Below are 20984 nucleotides of genomic sequence, written 5' to 3' on the forward strand. Positions count from 1 at the left end.
ACGAGCCAAATATCACCTTCACATCGTCAAAGGCATCAGCTATTGGTGATCACTCTGACCATCGTTGATCCCCGAGATCATTGTCTGTCGGCACAACCCTAATGTGCATTTCTCTCTATAAATTAACAAAATATTCAGACAGTCTCCTTGCTGGTTTTCCCGACACATTCAGAATTATTACCACTTTTGCGATGTTGCTGTGGCTCGCTTGGTGCGTGCGCTTGTAAAATTTATATTTTAAAGGCTCATTATTATGGTTTAGTATTTCTCTGTCATGTAGAACAGTGTTAGTAATGTTACATATAAAATTATTTCTCAGCCCTGGAACTCAAACCATTGTCTGATGCCCCCCAAAATATATATAAGCAATTAAATTAATATCATAACCATGCTGACTAATGGCTTAAACTAACACTACTAATTGACTAGGAAAATCTTTGGTCGGTGGCAGCCCTAGTTACAGTAGATGTTTTGCCAGTGACAGATTCTTTTGGAGGGCTTTTTAAAGTGTGACGTGGACTTAAAATTTTCCATGTCTTTTTCTATTGTCGAGTAAACTGTACCAGAACGGAGAGTCCCCGAGGAACTTTAGATTGCGTACTTCCGGGGGGCCTTGTGCCAGCAGAGCACTGCCATAGAGATGAATGGGGATGGATAACTCTCCAGATATATTATATCTCTTTGCACTTAAAGAGTCAATCCTCCCAGTACATTTTCCTGTAATGTCTTGTCAAAATCATACTATTTCCCTTTTGAGAATAAAATAGTTTTTAAAAGAATCTGGGTATTTTTTATGATCTTATTATTCTGTTTTATTTTGAGTTGTTTACTGGCTCACAGCATGAAGACCAGAGCATTCGGTTGTTGTAGCTAGCTGAAAGCACTAAAGAGATCATAGTCAAGGAAGATGCTGCCGTGCTGCAAGGATCAATACTGCATCACTCTGAGTTTCTATGTGTATAAAAAGATATTGATTCAAAAACATTCTGTATATTGAGATTAATTGAATCAACATCGAACAAAAGTCAAGATACACTCTACCACACAGAACTGTCAAGACTCGTATAAGTGACACATATCAAGAAGCACATATCAGTGTTACATGTAATTTTAGCTAAATTAACAGAAAAATCGTCTCACAGATGTGTTAATGCTTTCATTGCAGTCTATTTGTGTGGATCCCCTCGTGGCCTAAGAACCCAGAAGGTCGGATTGTAGTTATTGAAGTACTCAGCATTTTGGTCAGAGTCTCTTACAAATAATAGACTTCAGTAAAAACACTTTAACAAAGGGAGAATGAGTATTCTACACCCGAGAAACACAATGGATGGCTTTTATCTGTCAGTTTGCTGTAAAAAAAAAAAAACGTCTATGGATCCTGTGTGTAAAAGGCTTAAATCAGTTTTAAATGTGATTTACTATTAGACAGTGGTCTGAAACACAGCTTTCGCTTCCTCTTTCTTTGCAGAACAGTCTGAAATCAAAGCGTGAGCACACTCACACACACAAACACACACACACACAACATTCCTGCTCTGGGATTCTTTATGAATTCTATCCTCAGGGGTTTACAAGTAAGTGCAGGCTTTTAAATGCGACAGTTGAGTGAGTGAGTGAGTTTGTGTGGGAGAGCCAGAGAGAAAGAGTGCACAATGAGGCTTGAAGGATACGAGGACTTACGTGCCTGTTAGCCACGCCCCTATCTGTCTATCAGGCTGACTGACGGGTTTAAAGAGACAGTGGCAGTGATGGATAAGCAGGACTAATAGCCACTCCACCTATCTTTCCTTTATCTAACTTTTTTCTAGTTTTCCTTTTCTAGTTTTCAATCCCTCTCTCTGAAAAATGCCACTATTTTTCTCTACCACATCACCTATCTACCTATCGGTCTCATTCTTTTGAGAGATTCTTTTTGAGGCAATAGAAATGTAAATAATGATTAAACGTATATTTCATTCAATATTTAAAAGTAGTGTATTTTGAAATATAGCTCAGTGTGATTAAAAATTGATTATTTGACCCAATTTTTGTGTGTATGTATTTTTATGCTGCACTCACACTAGGCTTTGAGGGTGCACAATTCTTTCAGTCACCACAACGGACAGGAAATGATGTCAAAAATAATACATCTCAAATAACAAATATCATTATAATCAGAATGTTAAATATACTGTCTACTGTCTGCTTGAGTGCAACAATTAAAACATGCAGCTTTGAAATGTGTATTCTTTGTTTTGAACTAAGGGGAATTTTAATCTTTTATTGGTCACACAAAATCGCAGGTGAGAGTTGTACCAAACTTGAACTCAGTAAATAAAGACCTGAAATTGAAATTATTTAGCAAAATTATTGTTTTCCATCATGTCAAAACACTGGTAAATAAGACTTCGATTTGTCATTCAAGTGCTCGGAGATCAAGCGCAGTGTCATTTCAGGCAGGTCACGTGAGTAAAGCTTGCAATAAGCAGACGCTCAGCTGATCATGACATCTACCAATACAATTCAGACTCTTATCAGAGCGGACCTATTTAAGTCCTCCATTTATTAAATGCCTTAGCTGCCTTTCCATTGCATGGATGCAAGCTACACTTAAAACCCTCTTCCGTCCCCAGCTCCACCTCTTGTATGGCAGCTTTAATTCTTAGTTTTCTCTACATCTGTCTTGTGTTCTGCACGCAAAGACTACAAATTGTTCACCAGTTTGGAATTCCATTTCCATTCCATTCTCTTGAGTTATCAACTTGACATACAGTATTTGAAGTATTTGAAGGGGGGGTTATTTGCCCAGAACAGAACCATAACGTCAACACCAACAGATTGCTTTAACTGTCTATAAGTGAATAAAAGTTTTCATCCAAGTATTCAAGTCAAGTATTCATTTGACGGAAGTGTTCTCACCTGAACTTGTAATTACGATATTTCCAACTTCACTTGAAGGCCGCATAACACATAGGAGTAGCGCGTATATGGATTAGTATGGGCTTAAGGTCAGTGGACTATACTTTGAAATGCTAGAACTTGGCTTGAACCGTGCATGAGACGTAATGGCAGGTGAAAAAACGACAGCATACCCTAGGATTTAGAAGGCAGCTGCCGATGTAGACAGCAGGCAGCGAGTCAGCCTACTAGGTTTTGAAGCAGAGCTAGTGTGCATGAGTATGTGTGTTGTACTCTCACCCCTGGGGTTGCTCAGCGCTGCTTCAATGGCTTTGCCTCCATCGCCACACTGATTTGGGAGGAAGGGAGTGCACTGTTCCCCGCTGCCTGCCACCACCTCCACATTCCTGCTGAGATCTTTCGGTTCAGTCAGAGTCTTCAGGCGGTACAGCTTCCCGCTGCTAGTGTCTGACAGGTAGAGCAACTCACGCACAGGATCCATAGATAAGTAGTACTTATGAGCAGGACTAGAGCTGAGAGAAAAAGAGAGAGACAAAGACAATTTTAACAAGCCTTGGCAACAGGGAACATCCCTGTGCTGAAACCATTTTAGAAAGTCGAAATCCATACCAAAAAATTAAATAAAAAATAACCACACAGACAGATGCACACAAGGTTTGAGTAAAAACCCTCCAAGTCTCAGAGCCTTACAGAAATTCCAATCATTCTGAACTTAAGCCCTGATCAAACCATCCACCCCCTCCAGCGCATTAGACCCCCGCCGGTCCATAATCTTCCTTTTCTTGCTCTCTGCCTTCCTATCCTGCCCTAAAACCAAATCTCTCTGCTGCCTCTTATTCCTTGGGCGGAATGAAACAGAGAAATAAAAACAGGAGAAAATAACTTCCTTAAAGAGTGAAACATTGTCTCCACAAAAATTTTTTTAAGTGGATTTGTCTTTTGACAACAGAAAGGTGTTTTTTTTCTCCCCCATTTGTTCACAAAAAGGAAGGTGCTTCTCAAGCTTGGGCTCAGTCAGGCAAAGCAAAACACGTCCTTTGGCACATTACTGGTGGCTTATGAGTCGTGGTGAGCTTTGAGTTGGCGTCTGAAGGTTATGAGGCATTCTGTTGCTCTGACATTTAGGGGAAGATGGTTCCTTCTTTTTTGTGTGAGGAAAGAAAAGTGCTTTTGGAGGGAATTTGGACAATGGGAAGTAGTTATTGTAGCCGGTAGAGGATGGAGTTAAGCAAACCCAATGTTGTGGGTTCAGTTCCCAGGGAACGCACATACTGATAGCATGTATACCTTGAATGCACTGAAAGTCACTTTGAATAAAAGTGTCTCCCAAATGCGTTCATTTAAATATTGATATAAACTTGGTTAATGACTTTGTTAATGAACTATTTATAAGACATAAATACTCCCTTCAAAGCTGTGTGTTGGAGCCATAGTGCAGCAGTTAGCACACAGATGTTTTTTGACTTGGTGCTCATGTGAGTAATGTGGGTTTCAATCCAGTCTTCAATAAGACCTTCAATAAGACCCTATCCCATTCCCTCTTTCCTGTCCCCTTCGCACTATATAACCAGTGTATTTAAAAAAAGAGGCAAAAGCCCCACAAAACTGTCTGTTTTTACAGACAGAGTGATAAAATTGAAAATGTTAATACTACAAGGTTGTTTGTATAGCTTTGATGGGGTGGAATCAGACCTTGGTTTGATCAGAAGTCTTATCTCCAAAAGACGGCTGTAGGTAGGATTTCCCCCTTGGGGTGTAAAACTGTGTGCAAACACACACACAAACGCAAAGATAAAGGATTACTGTATGCTTGTCTGTGTTAGTCTGTGGGACAGAGGTCTATCCCGCACTCTAACTCCCTCTCTACGGGGGGCACCGTTTCTAAATTCACATGAAACGAGGAAGATCTAGCCGATAAGTGGGAGACTGCGGTGTGACACTGGCAGTGGACAGCTGAGAAAAGCTGTTGGTCTTCAAATCCATTGACCAGAAAAACACCTCAAATGGATTTCTGACCACACACACCAAAGATTACAAGCAACAGTAGCCACTGTGTGGCTTCATCACACACACACACACACACACACACACACACACGTACACAAATAAATGTAATAAATGAAATGAAATATAACAACTGTAATAATATTAAATGACCACTATTAAATGAAAACAAAATATTACAAAGCATTTTGAAAAGGTAACTTTTAAAGTAGTTTTAAAGAATAAATATATAAATAAAGGGAAAATTACAGTTCAAATCAACAAAGGAATAAAATTGCGGTTGCTGATACATTTGTAGGTTTGAAGTGGGAAACGGCTCTTTATCTGTAATAATCAAAATCAGTTCAAAAATTATTTAAAAACACTATATTTATTCCAAAATACATGTATTACAAGATATACATTTGCTGGGATGTATAAACTGAAGTATTGAGGCTGCTAATATTTGTATTCATAGGCACTGATCCCGTGGGTCTCGATAATTTAGGGCACCTTACATCGGCACTTTAGTTTAATTATTTATGCTGCTGTGTGTAGGAATTTTTTTGTTTGGAGCATTAGTGTGATGTGACCTTGATGAACATGTTACAATTTGCTAGATATACTGTATTAATATCAGTATTTACAGTTCTTTCACAAAGAAAAGTATTTGTGAAAAGATCCAATACAGAGCACTTGTTTAAGGTGACTTATTATGGGGTCTGCTGTCTCTTAGTTTGTTGTTTTGCATTTGAGATACTTAAGACATAAGTCACTAAACCCTAGTTCCTCCAAGGCTGATGCATGAATTAATGGAGATTCAAAATAAAAACAATGAATCCAAGCACAGTTACAACAGTGTATTGATGACTGAATGACTTCACGGTGATAATGTTTCTGAAAAGGAACATACCTGTGTCTAATGTCACGGTTTCTGGGTGCATAAAATGCAGAAAAAAAATAAGTCAACATTTGAAACTAATAACAATGATTCTTCAGATGGATTTCACTGTCATAAAAAAGGTTTATCATTTTGAAAATCTTATTCCAAGAGGAGGAAATTATTCTAGCATGAATACTGTTTTCATTGTCAGGATACAACAACAACACAAGAATTTCTTTTTTGCAAAAAAAAAAAAAAAAAAAACAACAACAAAAAACAACAAAACAATAAACAAAACCTAAGAAAAATAAAAGTATTTTGGCATCTGTTAGGACTATTCAGAATGCATCATATCCGAGTTAAAAAAAAATGCATCAGCGTTGGGCAAAAAGTATTCTGGGCTGAATACTAAACACTTTCTTGAATATTCTGCCAGATTACATAAAAAGTAACATTCAGATTACGTTTAGAATACTTTTAGAATACAAATTTATAAAGGCAAAAGCACAATTGGAATAACTGTGTGTGATAAGTCATTACTACATTATCTGTACCGTTCCCTATCTGTCACTCACTCGACATTGTGTCGATGTAGTGACACTAGGGGTCACTCTTGGGAGCCCCAAACACCTCTGTTTGGCCAATGAGAATTGGAGAGTGGAATTTGCATGCCACTCCCCCGGACATATGGTATAAAAGGAGCTGGTATGCAACCACTCATTCAGATTTTCTCTTCAGAGCCGAGAGGTTCTATTAATTGAAGCTGAATTCATCCGCGAAGTTCATTCACCTCATCTGCTGGATTCTACGGAGCGTTTCAGTGGCTTCTCCCCCTCTGCACCCGTGGAGTGCAGAGAACGCCCCTGGGCGCTTCGGCAGAAACAACTAAAAGAGTATATTCTAAAAAGAGTATATTTTCTTTCTAAAAGAGCGGCACACACGGAACGTCTTTTTAAAGATGCCTTTCCGTTTGTGTGTTATTCCTGGTTGCGGTCGTTATCTCTCCGCTTCTGATGGCCACGATCACTGTCTTATGCGTTTGGGCGCTGCCCACGCGGAGACATCGTTCATTGCGAGAACATGACCATGGCAATGTTACGGTCGCGGCGTGCATTCGTAAGAAAGCAAGCCACCCCAGCAGCTCCCCGCCTCGGTCCTTCTACCTCCGGGTATGAGGCCATGCCGATTAGCACTGGCGGCGATTTGGGGACCGCAATGAGACCACCTCCGCCAGGTATCCCCCCACGGACCTCCCATTCCCCAGCACGCTCGCTTGCCCCGGTCGGGCGCTCGGACGAGATCACCGGCTCGTCTCAGGGCGAGTTCGACCTCTCGTTTGGAGCCCGGGAAGAAGACGAGTTATTGAGCACAGCATCGGAGAGCGGGCTCGTCCAGTCGGATGCAGAGGCTTCGACTGGGCTTCCTCCTTCGGGAATGGTTCGCCCAGTCCTAGGCCAACACGGAAATGACGGACATTACTGCCCTGTGCCCTGTTCAGCTCTCCCTGTCTTGCTACCCTCGATGGCGGAGCGGCTAGGGGGTATTCGTTGATCCCCCAGGTGGATAAGGCGCTCGCGGTGCACTTGTGCCCGCAGAGCACCGCCACCTGGCGTGGGCACCCGAAACTTCCGTCCAGGGCCTGTAGGTTTATGTCGTCCCTGACGGCTAAGGCCTGCGGTGCCGCTGGACAAGCCGCCTCCGCCCTGCATCCCATGGCTCTCCTGCAATTATACCAAGTCATGGCGCTAAAAGAACTGCACAAGGGTAGTTCTGACCTACGATTTATGCAGGAACTGCGCTCGGCGACCGACCTCGCTCTCTGGGTGATGAAGGTCACGGCGCGGTCTCTCGGGCAGGCAATGTCCACCCTGATTGTCCAGGAGCGCCACCTTTGGCTCAACTTGGTTGAGATGCGAGAGGCTGACAAGGCACGGTTCCTTGACGCCCTCATCTCCCAAGTTGTCCTATTCGGCGACACCGTCGAGGACTTTGCCCAGCAGTTCTCGGCGGTGAAGCAGCAGACGAAGGCCATACAGCACATCCTGCCCCGGTGTGCTTCAATACCCCGCACCCTGTCTGCTCGTTGCCAAGGGGCATCCTCCTGCAACTACAACACCGGCTCCACCGCAGCCCGCCCCCATGGCCTGGCCCCGGCATGGAGCCCAGCGCAGGAAGCAGACGCCACCCATCTCACGGCCGGCCGTGCTCTGTAGAAACTCCTCCCCCTTCGGTTAGGACCTACCATGGGACCTCTCCACATGACATACTTCCGACAAGACTCGGTAAGACCATGTGATGTATTCCACTCAGAATACCCCCCCTCTTTTGGGCGGGGTGTGGTCTCTGCGGTGTCTTCCCCTTGGGAGGGACACCCCCCGACGCAGACACTTATGGCTCCCAGTCAGTTAACAAATTCCACTCTTTTTGGGGAGAAAAGAGAGGGAAAAGTGGCCTCGGCTGGGCTAGCCTGTCCCTATAGTTGGGCAGCCGACTTGTACCTAATGGACCGTTCGATGCTCATAAGAGCGTTAGGGGAGGTTACGTGATGGCCTGGTGCTTTGGCTATGAAGCACACAGCAGTCTGCCCGTCACACACCGCCAGTTCACGTAACACAGTTCAGCTAGTTGTGGCGTTTTGTATATGGACCCCTAGTGTCACTACATCGACACAACGTCGAGTGAGTGACAGATAGGGAACTTCCTGGTTACTTTCATAACCTCCGTTCCCTGATGGAGAGAACGAGACGTTGTGTCCCTCTTGCCACAACGCTGAACTACCCGCTGAAATGGCCGGGACCTAGTCTCGGCACCTCAGCACAAAACCTGAATGAGTGGTTGCATTCCAGCTCCTTTTATACCCGTATGTCCGGGGGAGTGGCATGCAAATACCATTCGCCAATTCTCATTGGCCTTTTTTAAAAAAGCAGAGGTGTTTGGGGCTCCCAAGAGTGACCCCTAGTGTCACTACATCAACACAATGTCTCGTTGCCTCCATCAGGGAATGGAGGTTATGAAAGTAACCAGGATGTTACACACCTTAAATAGCTAGCTAGCTATTTGTCAGCAAATTTCATGAACTTGGCACTTCCTCGAAATGTTAATTTGAATTAGATGTGGAGTCCTTGGATGCTTATGTGTTTCTTTATGAAAGGAAGAAGGCTAACAAAAGGTAGTTTGTTGTAAACTACATTAGTACACCCACTTTCTAATATATAAGTAAAATGCTGCCTGTACCTCTAAGACCCAAATGCCCCTAGCTTTGACATTGAAACTTCTTAACTATTTACTAATTATTTGATTAGACTGCCAAAAATAAAGATTTTTTGACACAAAATTGGATAAGAAATGCAAATTAGCCATATTTACAGCTCTTGCAGAATTAAACAGTCGCATCATCCAGGTGGATGCTGCAAACTGGTGGTGGTTGAGGAGATTCCCCCTATACTATCTGACGTGCTTTGAGTGTCTAGAAAAGTGCTTTATAAATTTAACAAATTAATTATATATAATAAGAAGACACTGTATTTTCATTCCGTTGTATCTACCATCAAAGAATTTTGCGACCTCTGTCAATTTTTAATGTGCTGTTTCACATGTGGTATTGCTGCTCTGGGAAAGAGAGAGCAAGAGGACAAGGGTGACGTGTGCGCTTGTGCGGTGTTCAGAAAGATGTTGTTTCTCACTTGATTGCCAAGAGATTGCATTGTTTTAACGAGAGAAGTAATCTAAAATTATCCACAAAATTTTATAAAGGAACTGTAATCTGAATACGGGTGCTTAAAAACGCAACGAGGGCTAAATACACTTTCTTCATTGCTGTATTCTGAATACATAACACTGCTACTTGCATTCTTTTACAGCCCAACCCTGTACATAATACAGTGGCTAAAAAAATATAAATAAAAAATATAATCAATGATTATATAAATCAATCAGATTTTCAGCATAGTCTTAGACATTTGGACCCCTATTTGTATTGAATACATAATTAAATATACAATAAAAAAAACTAACAATAAAAACATAGCTGATTTGCTGATAGGATAAGGCAGACCTGAGCTCCAAGATGCTGATGGCAAATCCACTGGGCAGAATCCTTCGGATGTAGTTAAAATCGCCAACGTACACACTTCCGTCAGAACCGCAGGCCAGAGCGATGGGGGCAAATAGTTTCTGCTCCAGGGCCGGCCCGTTGCAGTTCGGACATGGGATCGCACGGACCGCACCGGTCCCCATCACCGTGGAGATTACCAGGGGCTGCTGAGAAATAAAGACATTCTCTCCATTGCCTTTATGGAGGATACCTGCAGGAGAGAGAAAAAGAGAGCATTAGATTGAATCCTTTATTTATTAAAAATGAAATTTGAATGTGCCGAGAGACCCGGCAGAAACATGAACTAAAGAAAAGAATGACACAAACTGGTATTTAGTTAGCTCTCAGGAACAAAAAAGGATTCATTGATCAGATGGGAAGGATGTTGGATTTATTCTTTCATGCTTGGTGAACAGTTCAAAGCTTTTTATTACTCATTTGAAGGTACTCAATCATGGGTACTAAACTTACCTTTTTACACTCACTTTCAATAAGTAAATTTCACATGAACCGCAGGAAAGAATTCGGTACAATAGAACAATTGTTAGTGTGATAATGCTTTTAAACAACAGTTTGATAAACAAGAAGCCAGTATAAAGTAACTGACATTTAAGAAACAATGTGGCCAGTAATTTTGTTTAGTTTTATTCCACCAAAGAAAATAATTCCATAGAAGTCAAAGCAAAAACAACAGTTTGAATTCTAGGTAGTGGGCATAGACACGCAGAGAAAAATGCAGTGCTGTTTAAAACTTGGTATCGATATATAGATTTCCTGATTTTATCTGATTTAATTACAATTCCAAGTTCTTGTTTCAATTCCAATTTTGTTTGATTAGATTTTGATTCATTTGGATATACAGGATTTCAGTTATAACGTCCATTGTACATATTAACAAAATTCTCTCTCAGCTGATGCTGTAAATTACAGGGAACCTTTTAAATTGGTACATTACAAAAATATGAATTAAAAAATTATAACATGGCCTAGTCCAGGTGTACTCAAAAGGCGGACTCCGGTCCGGATATGGACCAAAGGACAATTCAATCCAGGCCGAGATCTAAATCTTTGTGCCAGTTATCTGACACCTGGTTAAGTGATTGTGTAAGCGTATGTGTATATGCACGCAGAGCGGGAATAGCGCGTTCAACACTAGAGAGAAATATTTCTGTCTAGAGCTGGAATAGAGCGCATCCAGCACTATGCGCTTATTTCTGCTCTCTGCCCATTGCCTCTCTCCCCATTATAGACACGAGCCACTGCATAAAGCCTGATTTACTGTACATAGTTGCAGGCGTGGTTATTTTAACAATAGTAGCGGAGACCCCACTACAGATACTGCCATCTTTTGCTTAAAAATACTGTAGAAAACAAAAATGAAGCAAAGGGAAACTATCTTCATCTGTCTGATATGTGATTCAGACGGTTCAGCTAAGCCAGGTTTGCGTCAAGACGTTTTTTCTATCTAAACTTAGCTTCATTAACCAGCATGTTAGGAGCCATTTTTTTTTTTTTTTTATAATAATAAACAGATTTTTGTTTATTCAGAGATGTCATCATGGCATGGATGGCAAGGAAAGCCTATTTATACTTAATTTCAGCCGCGGCCCTTGCATTTTAAGTCTAGGTCTTCAGTGCGATTCGTGCCATTCAGAAATGAATAAGACACCGACACATCATACATTACGTGACAGTCAACTAATAATAACAATTGAAATTTTAAAAACACGTCCACGCACGAAAGCCAGAACCAAGGAGGTCTAATACCAAGACAAAACTCTCTAATAATATTTGCAATTTAAATTTTGCTATCAATAAATTTTGTTTCGTCAGGGTACACGGTTACTTTTCAAAACTTGATCTGACACTGAATGCTCAAGCAGCCTAATTTACACTTAGAAAACTCCTGATGTTGCTATAACAATGAAAAGAGCACTTACCAATTTGCTTGAAGTGAAAATCAGTCCTCCTTTCCTGTTTAATTAATCAATCGCATGATCATTCAGAACATCTTAGGTTTTTAAATCCATAAGGATCTCTTTCTCAACGGCAATAACAGCAGTGATGACAGCCGACTCGTCAGCAAGATATCGTGCTCTTCACTTTCAAATTACATACATCACTTAAAGGTGCAGTATGTAAGATTCAGAAACCCTTGTTATTAATGACACCTGTGGCCATTAAGTGAACTGCAGCCAGCTACCTGTTGCTCGTGCTCGTGCACACACAGTTTACTTTTGCAATGCACTGTTATATTGCACTATTGTATGTTTTGTATGTCATATGTTGTACTACAATCAAGAAACCAGCGTATTTGCTTAAATTTATCCTGTATACCAGATTTGAGTATAAAGAGAAGATCGCTGAAATTATTTGAAAGTTACGAAGCAAGGTAGCTTGCAATTCATCAGCGTTAGCAGGCAAGATCAAGTTAGCTAAAATTACACATCCTTATGGCACCATATTTCACATGCTTTGCAGTTATGTAAGCTTACCTGCCCAATAAGAAGAATGCCAATTCAGGGTCAGTTTTGATCCCCAAAACCGAATGAAGTTCCCTTCAGGAATCAAATGCCCTGCCGATGTTCACTCTAGTTTTCGCTCGACCACGATCACGTTCCTGCTTAGCCAGACGGGATTCAGTAGAAGGCTCTCGGGATCGCGTATAAACGTCACATCCTTTGGAATTTCCCGGCAAAACCGACCTGCTCCCCTTCGCATGAAAATCAGTCTACAGGTTTTATTAGGCAACCTAGGAAGTCCGGGAAGGGCTCTTTTTTTAAGTTGCGTTAAAAGTCGTTCACACATTGGCAAAAAAACGGTGAATATTACATGAAAATTGTTACATACTGCACCTTTAAAGCGTGATTGCATCACTCAAGGCCAGCTAGAAGGCCTGGATTGGGACATATCCTAAAAACCACACCCACAAGAACAAATAAATCAATCTGATTGGCTGATGAATCTGACAATCTGAATTTAGATGCCTATTCACTGCAGTGTTGAGGGATTCTGTGGAAATTCTGAAGGTCTGAAGGGGTGGAGCTCAGACTCAAGCGCTGCTTCGGCTAAGGAGTATGGCTTCGGACATGCAATTTGTGAAAGAGTTGTCATACTTTGCTTGTAAGCATCAAGGAATAAATTCTGATTGTATACATTTTTTTGTTTTTTGTTATTCGTTTGCAGATTAATTAGGAGTGGAAAGCAATTGAAAATACATAGGCAAAAAGGTCAATGAGAATGAAAGGATGAAAAAAGATTTGTTTATTAGGCATGTTACACCAGCAGAGAAGGCTACTTGCCACTACTTTGGCTGTCTCTGGGTTCCCAATGTCCTCATCCCAACCCAGTTTTGAAGAGACTATTTTGGCTGTTTAGGATTTATTTTTTTTATTTCTTTACAAAATACTATTGCTGCCAACATGGCAAGTTATAAAAACTATTCAAAAATACATATTATATAATTTCATAGCCATACTACTACTGACTCCATGAAAGCTAAGCACTATTATCCGGACCTTTGCTCGGAAGGATATCTAGAGACCGGACCTCTTGGAACTTTAATTGAATATCCCTGGCCAAGACTATGCAGTTTAATTGAAATATATTTCGCCGAAAAGATCGATCTTTGGATTTTATGAATCAGTATTGGAATTTTCTGATTAATCAGAAAATCTATATTTTTACCAAGCCTAAGTTCTGTTATATGATCAGCACCCTCGTAATGCCGCTTGTCCAATCAGAATAGAGGATTGGAATTAACTGTTATACAACAGTAAATAGTTGCGGTACAACATGTTAGAACTTGTGTTTGAAATTGAAAGGCTGCTTTAATCTTTGTCACGTGTGTGTGTGATCTCATTGCTCACCGCTCTCCAGGTTGAGGATGTGATGTTGGTTCAGTGTCCATCCACCCAGGTTGGAGGGCATCAGTTCAAAGCCCTGCAGCTGAGCAGCCCTCTTCTCCCAAAGCACAACGTCTGGACAGGATTCATACTCATATCCAACCGAGACTGTCATTAATAGACAAATACACACACTAAATGGAATGAACCAGACTCTAAGGCCTTTAAATACTAATAAATATCACCAGCTTCATCAAAATCTAAAACAGACAAACCACCACTATCTATAGAAGAGACATTTACTAGGCTTAATATTTGTGTTTCTGGCTCAGATCATAAAACACAAAGCTTTCACCAACCCTAGTGAAGCCATTCGTTTTTATCAGCAGACGAGTCTGTTGCCAGACAACCTGTATTATGAACTAGGGAAAAACAATGATTTATGGCTATTATTATTTTGAAAATATTGTCCAGAACTGTGCATTGTTAATCACATTGCTTGACAGATGTCATTCAGTCTGGGGTCATGAGTGTATGGTGTTTAAAATCAGTCTGTGATCAAACACACACACACACACACACACACACACTTGTTTTTATATCATTGTGGGGACTCTCCATAGACTTCCAGGCATTTTATGGATTTTATACAGATCTAACGATAATTTCTATCCCCTAACCCTAACCCTACCCCCTAAACCTAACCCTCACAGAAACCTTTTTGCATTTTTACATTTTCAAAAAAACATTGTTTAGTATGTTTAATAAGCCATTTCCCTTGTGGGAACTGCTGGCTGGGCCCCGCAACGTAGGTGATTTCAGGTTTTACTATCCTTGTGGGGACATTTGGTCCCCACAATGTAGTATAAACATGTACACACACACACACATATATAAAGCTAACTATAATTACTAAAAACTTACCTTCACCAACACCCTAAACTAGAGACTATTTAGCAGAGATGGGCTACTTCTATTAAAATGAATGGGAAACAGTCAATGGATTTAGAAAGCAAGTCTAGCCTTACAGATAAAAGAGCCAATCACCTTTTAGATACAGACATCACCTGTCAATCAACAACGCGCAAAAAAAAAAAAAAAAAAAAAAAAAAAAAGAATGCGCATGCGCATTAGCTATACAAGCCGGCAAAATTGTGTTTTTTTAGTGTAATCTGAGATAAAGAAGCACAATATATGATTCCAGTGTTGTCAGATTTTACTACTGATTTGCAATATGTTCTTTGGTCATATGTTCTTTGTTTGACCAACCATTTTTGAGATTTAGGTGTTCCCACATTCAAGTAGATAGGAGCTGTCATGACTGGAAATGGCTTCCTGGGAGCGTTCCAAAAATGGCCGCCAGTGGACTGACTTAGACTTGCCTAAACCTAACCTAACCTTAACAAAAAACTTTTTGCATTATTAGAATATTAAAAAAATCATTATTAAATGTATGTATGGATCATTTTTCCAAATAATGTCCCCATCAAAAATGTCCCCAAATGGAGGTTTTGTCCGATTTTGCTCACTTTTGGGCACAGATTTGTCCTCAAACTATAGCCAAGTACACGAGCGCGCACGCACGCACACACACACACACACACACACACACACACACACACACACACACACACACACACACAAAATGTTGGTGCAGCTATCATTATGAGGACTCTCCATAGACATAATGATTTTTATACTGTAGAACTATAGATTCTATCCCCTAACCCTAACCCTACCCCAAAACCTACCCTCACAAAAAACTTTCTGCATTTTTACATTTTCAATAAAACATCATTTAATATGTTTTTTAAGTGATTTGAATTATGGGGACACTAGAAATGTCCTCATAAACCACATTTATAGCATAATACCCTTGTAATAACCAGTTTGTAACCTACAATTTTTTTCTCATAAACTACTTAAACCTGCACACACACACACACACACACACACACACAGGTAATTCTTCATTTTAAAGTGAAACAACTGCAGGATTTTAATGCATAAATTACACAGTATAACCAGTAATTGGTGTCATGTAGCGTAAACGGCAGATTTTCCTAAATTAATTAGAGTAATTTGACAATTGAGCAACCCAATAAAAATGCAATTTAGAATTTACAGCATTGAAAAGTATTTAACCACATACCACAGAATAACATCTACAAATAACATATTCAATATAATTATGGTATATCTGTTGTTTCTAGGGAAAATGTTTCAAGAGAACACATTCTCAGATAAGCGAGCAGCACAGGTAGCTATAGTATACATGGATAAATTACATTTGCTTCAGTTAAGGTAGTGTTGCCATGGTGTTACGGTGGCCTTAATTAGACAGGTGCTTTAAAATAACACTTGAGCTGCAGCCAACATAAACACAGTGAAGAGCATGAATAATAATTATTAACTGATAATTATTTTCACCTATTTGCCAGAGAGTTGTGAGGATATAATTTAATATTTCTCTACCTTTTAATCATATGTTGAAATCAAAATGCGTAATACAAGAATGTTCAGATAAATTACTAGCCATGCAATTTGTGGTTAAATAATCTTTCATTCTAATAATTAAAGATAAGTTGTCATATTACACATTTATTATGCCTGTGAAATGTTTTCAGTTAATTCTTTTTTAATTACTACTTGAAAATTGGAGTTAATTTTCTCCATAATAGCCAGTAATTACTTATCGTTTGCTATTATTCTGTATGTGCATATGCTGCTGTAAGTGTACCGTAAAACAGAACACTACACGCTCTTATCAATAAGTGCAAGATGAGGGATTCAGACTCTCAGTAGCATCTGATTGCTGTCATTGTTATGGATCTCAAAATAATGGATAGATAGAGATAGATAGAGAGAGAGAGAGAGAGAGAGAGAGAGAGAGAGAGATACACCTACACCACAGAGAGGTTTAATTTTATTATTTATCTATTATAAAATAAGGTAAAAAGGATCATGTTAAATAATAAAAATGTACACAAGTTTAAAGTTACATTATGTGTAATTTTCCTTTATGCGTAACTTTAAACTTGTGTACATTTTTATTATTTAACATGATCCTTTTTACCTTATTTTTCAAGAATACATTGTATATTTAGTTTTTTTTCTTCTTATATTATGTACATTGTTTTGCACTGTCTTAGTTTTGCACTGTTTTATTTGTATGCAGCACAGCTGTAAACGCTTTGGCAATACGAATGTAAAAATGTTTGTCATGCCAATAAAGCACCTTAAAACTGAAAAACTGAAACTGAGATGAGAGAGAAAGAGAGAGAGAGAGAGAGAGAATGGTTGAGCTCTTGCTCCAATACAGTAATAGATAAATAATAAAATTAAACCTCTCTGTGGTGTAGGTGTGTGTGTGTAGCTATGGAATAATGACACTGATTAGATTTCAAGTCTGACTGTGTGAAAATTTAATCTTACAATTGTGTGAAAGGTTTATCTTAACTCTCAGAGACCCACTGTAGAAAGAATGCAACAGAAATTAAATTTACTTTAAATACTTTTTTGGCTGTTCTAACAAAACTACATACTGTATAGTTCAACAGCAGCTGACACTCTGAAATTTATCATAACAAAAGTCTGGCAGGAACATCCAGTATTTACAATTTGAATCTCACAGCATGCCAAAGTCACAAAACATGTTCACTGCCTACAGACACCATTTTATACTAATTGGATAAAATTGAGAATATTCAAAGCAAGTGTTTGACCTGTATTTTTTTATTTATTTAATTTTTTACATCCCAACATGTTTAGTGATAAAGAATTGTGCAATTCACAAAACAGAGTCCATTCAGTAAATCATAGATGTGTAAGAATATTCCATGATCATGAAACTCCAGAGTGTTAGAAGTCTAGTATGAGAGAAATACACTCACGGAGCACTTTATTAGTAACACTATACTAATCAGAATCAGAATGAACTTTATTGCCAAATATGCTTACACATACAAGGAATTTGTCTTGGTGACAGAACCTTCCAGTGCACAAACAATACAACAACAAGACAAAGATAATAAAAAAATAGAATAAAAATAAAAAGTGAATAGAAAATATAAGTATATGTAGAAATACACAATAAGACAATACATATATATATATATATATATATATATATATATATATATATATATATATATATATATATATATATATATATATATGTATGTATGTATTTATATATGTATGTACAAATACAAATCTGTTTTATACAGATAGTGCAAGGGAATGTAATGGCAGAACAGGTAGGATATATTAGATAAATACTGTATAAATAGACTAAGCTGTGTATTGCACATAATTATTGCTCAGTGAGGAAGTTTTACCTGTTCATGTGATGGATAGCCTAAGGGCGGAAAAAAAATACTGGGTATGGCCTCACTTTGCTCTCAGAACAGACTTAGTTCTTCATGGCATGGATTCCACAAGATGTTGGAAACATTCCTTTAAGATTCTGGTCCATGTTCAAATGATTGCATCAGGCAAGTTCTGCAGATTTGTCAGCTGCACATTCATGCTGTGATTCTCCCATTCTACAACATACCAAATGTGTTCTACTGGATTCCGATCTGGTGACTGGGAACACCACTGAAGAACAGCGAACTCATTGTTATGTTCATGAAACCAGTTTGAGACGACCTTTTTTTTTTTTTAATCCCCTTTTCTCCCAATATGGAATGCCCAATTCCCACTACTTAGTAGATCCTCGTGGTGGCACGGTTATCTCAATCCGGGTGGCAGAGGACAAGTCTCATTTGCCTCTGCTTCTGAGACAGTCAATACGCGCATCTTATCATGTGGCTCGTGCATGACACCGCGGAGACGCCACATGTGGAGGCTCATGCTACTCTCCGCGATCCATGCACATCTCTACCCTCGCTAGCAATTTGGTTGCATAGGAGACCTGGCTGGAGTCACTCAGCACACCCTGGATTCGAACTCGCGACTCCAAGGGTGGTAGTCAGCGTCAATCCGCATTCAAACGATGATTGATTTGATTAGTATAACCGGCCCAAAGTGTGCCAAGAAAACATTCCCCACACCATTACACCACTGCCACCAGCCCGGGCTGCGTTTCCCAAAAGCATCAAAAGTTGATTGAAGAGGCCATTGGTGCCAATGGTTTCTACAATCTACTTAGGCTTACAATGCTTTTGGGAAACACAGCCCTTGACTGCTGACACAAGGCAGGTTGGGTCCATGGATTCATGCTGTTTGTGCCAAATTCTGACCCTACCATCTGTGTGCCTCAGTAGAAATTGAGATTCATCAGACCAGGCTACGTTTTTCTGGTCTTCAACAGTCCAGTTTTGGTGAGCCTGTGCCCACTGCAGCCTCAGCTTTCTGCTCTTGGCTGACAGAAGTAGAAATCGACTTGCTCTTCTGCTGTTGTAGCCCATCTGCCTCAAGGTTCGATGTGTTCTGAGATGCTATTCTGAGATGCTATTCTGCTCACTACAATTGTACAGTGTGGATATCTGAGTTACCGTAGCCTTTCTGTCAGCTTGAACCAGTCTGGTAATTCTTCTTTGACTTCTCTCAACAACAAGGCATTTCCGTCCACAGAACTGCCACTTACTGGATGTTTTTTTTGTTTTAGTAACCATTCTGAGTAAACTCTAGAGACTGTTGTGTGTGAAAATCCCAGGAGATCAGCAGTTACAGAAATACTCAAGCCAGTCCGTCTGGCACCAACAATCATGCAACGGTTGAAATCACTGAGATTACATTTTTGATGGTTGATGTGAACATTAACTAAAACTCCTGACCCATATCTGCATGGTTTTATGCATTTCACTGTTGCCATGCAATTGGCTGATTAGATAATCGAATAAATAGCAGATGTACAGGTGTTCCTAATAAAGTGCTCAGAGAGTGTATATTGAAGCTTGAGCCTTTTAGCTTACTGGGAAGGTGTTTATGAAGGTCAAAGCAAATACTATAAGCCTCTGTCTAAATATTGATTGTCAGTGTAGTTTACAGGGCCATGAACATATAAAAAAAAATTAGACACCTACTTAGGAAAGCTTTTCAAGAACGTATTTCTGCTTGTATACTTATTCATAACAGGTGAATTTTGGAGAGACGTTGCAATTATGCAACTTTTCTCCCAAATTGACCCCAAAACTAAATATGCATAAACATCATGATTTGTGCGACCGGTGGCTTCCTAAAAACACAAAAAGTGCTTGGGTTCCTGAGGATTAAAAGAGGCTACTCCACTCACATACACATACACAAACACAAAGACCCTCACCCTGTGCCTGCACCAGCCCTGTGACTTGTTGTCCATAGATGTCGGTTTTATTCCAGGAGAAAACATAGATGAGGTTTGGAGTGGCAGGAAAAGATTTGAGAAGTTGTCGACCCTGGACAGCCACAGACAGATGGACTTTGGCCAGGCCCAGCGGGAGGGTGGAGTGGGTCAGAACCACCCTCAGGAGAGAGCGATAGCCTGGAGCTCGGGAAGACAGGTAACTTAACTTCAGAACTGTACCCGGGATAACCACCTCCTCTTGGACTGCCTAAAGAGAGAAAGAAAATCAAAGAATGAGGGTGAATTACAGTAGGAAGAGGGAGGGGGACAGTGTGAGAGTGAGAGACAGTAAAATTAATTGTATTTATATTTACTGTTTGCACTTTCCAGACAGAACAAAAACTGAGCCAATAACTGTGGTGCTGCCAAATAAATGTCCCAGGCTTACAGCATACAGACACACAAAAGATCTGCTCCAAAACCTAGTGAGCTTGCTTATTGTCTACATAGGCGCCATCCAAAACAGTTTACTAAGCTAAATGGAATTTCATCAGTGACTAGTTTGAAACGGCAATAGGCAGCAACCCTGCTGAAAAAATCCAGTATAGCTGGTCACCATCATATATTTTGTTTTGGATGCTGGTGTTTCCCCCAGACTTTTTAACTACCTTAACAAGCAAGGTTTTCGGTCCCGCTTTATATTAGGTGACTTTACTACTATGTACAGTACTTAAGCATTTAATGTACAGCTGTGCTCAAAAGTTTGCATACCCTTGGAGAATTGGTAATATATGTACCATTTTTAAGGAAAACATGAGTGAGCAGGCAAAACACATTTATTTTATTTCTTATGAGATTCATATTCAACTGTAGGTTATAACAGAATGGCACAATCATAAAACAAAACATGGCAACAAAGAAAAAAATGAAATGACCCCTGTTCAAAAATCTGTGTATTTAATACTGTGTATTGCCCCTTTAGCATCAATGACAGCGTGCATTCTTTTGTAA

At 39.8% G+C, this 20984-nt stretch overlaps 1 protein-coding gene across 3 annotated transcripts in view; it reads right to left on the minus strand.

The window, feature by feature from the left end:
• Positions 1 to 20984, minus strand: part of LOC127419502 (teneurin-1-like) — a 300512-nt gene that overhangs the window by 67277 nt on the left and 212251 nt on the right. For 2 of the 3 annotated variants that reach the window (XM_051660961.1, XM_051660952.1), the window contains exons 18-21: positions 19974 to 20241; positions 13727 to 13870; positions 9819 to 10068; positions 3178 to 3410 (exon numbers count right to left, since the gene is read on the minus strand). In XM_051660961.1, coding sequence (XP_051516921.1) covers positions 3178 to 3410; positions 9819 to 10068; positions 13727 to 13870; positions 19974 to 20241 — 895 coding nt within the window. Of the gene's footprint in view, positions 1 to 3177; positions 3411 to 5794; positions 5816 to 9818; positions 10069 to 13726; positions 13871 to 19973; positions 20242 to 20984 lie in introns of all 3 variants that reach the window. The other variant, XM_051660942.1, reaches the window with a different exon arrangement.

Source organism: Myxocyprinus asiaticus, chromosome 3 (assembly GCF_019703515.2).
Source record: "Myxocyprinus asiaticus isolate MX2 ecotype Aquarium Trade chromosome 3, UBuf_Myxa_2, whole genome shotgun sequence".
In the NCBI taxonomy this organism is placed as follows: Eukaryota; Metazoa; Chordata; class Actinopteri; order Cypriniformes; family Catostomidae; genus Myxocyprinus; species Myxocyprinus asiaticus.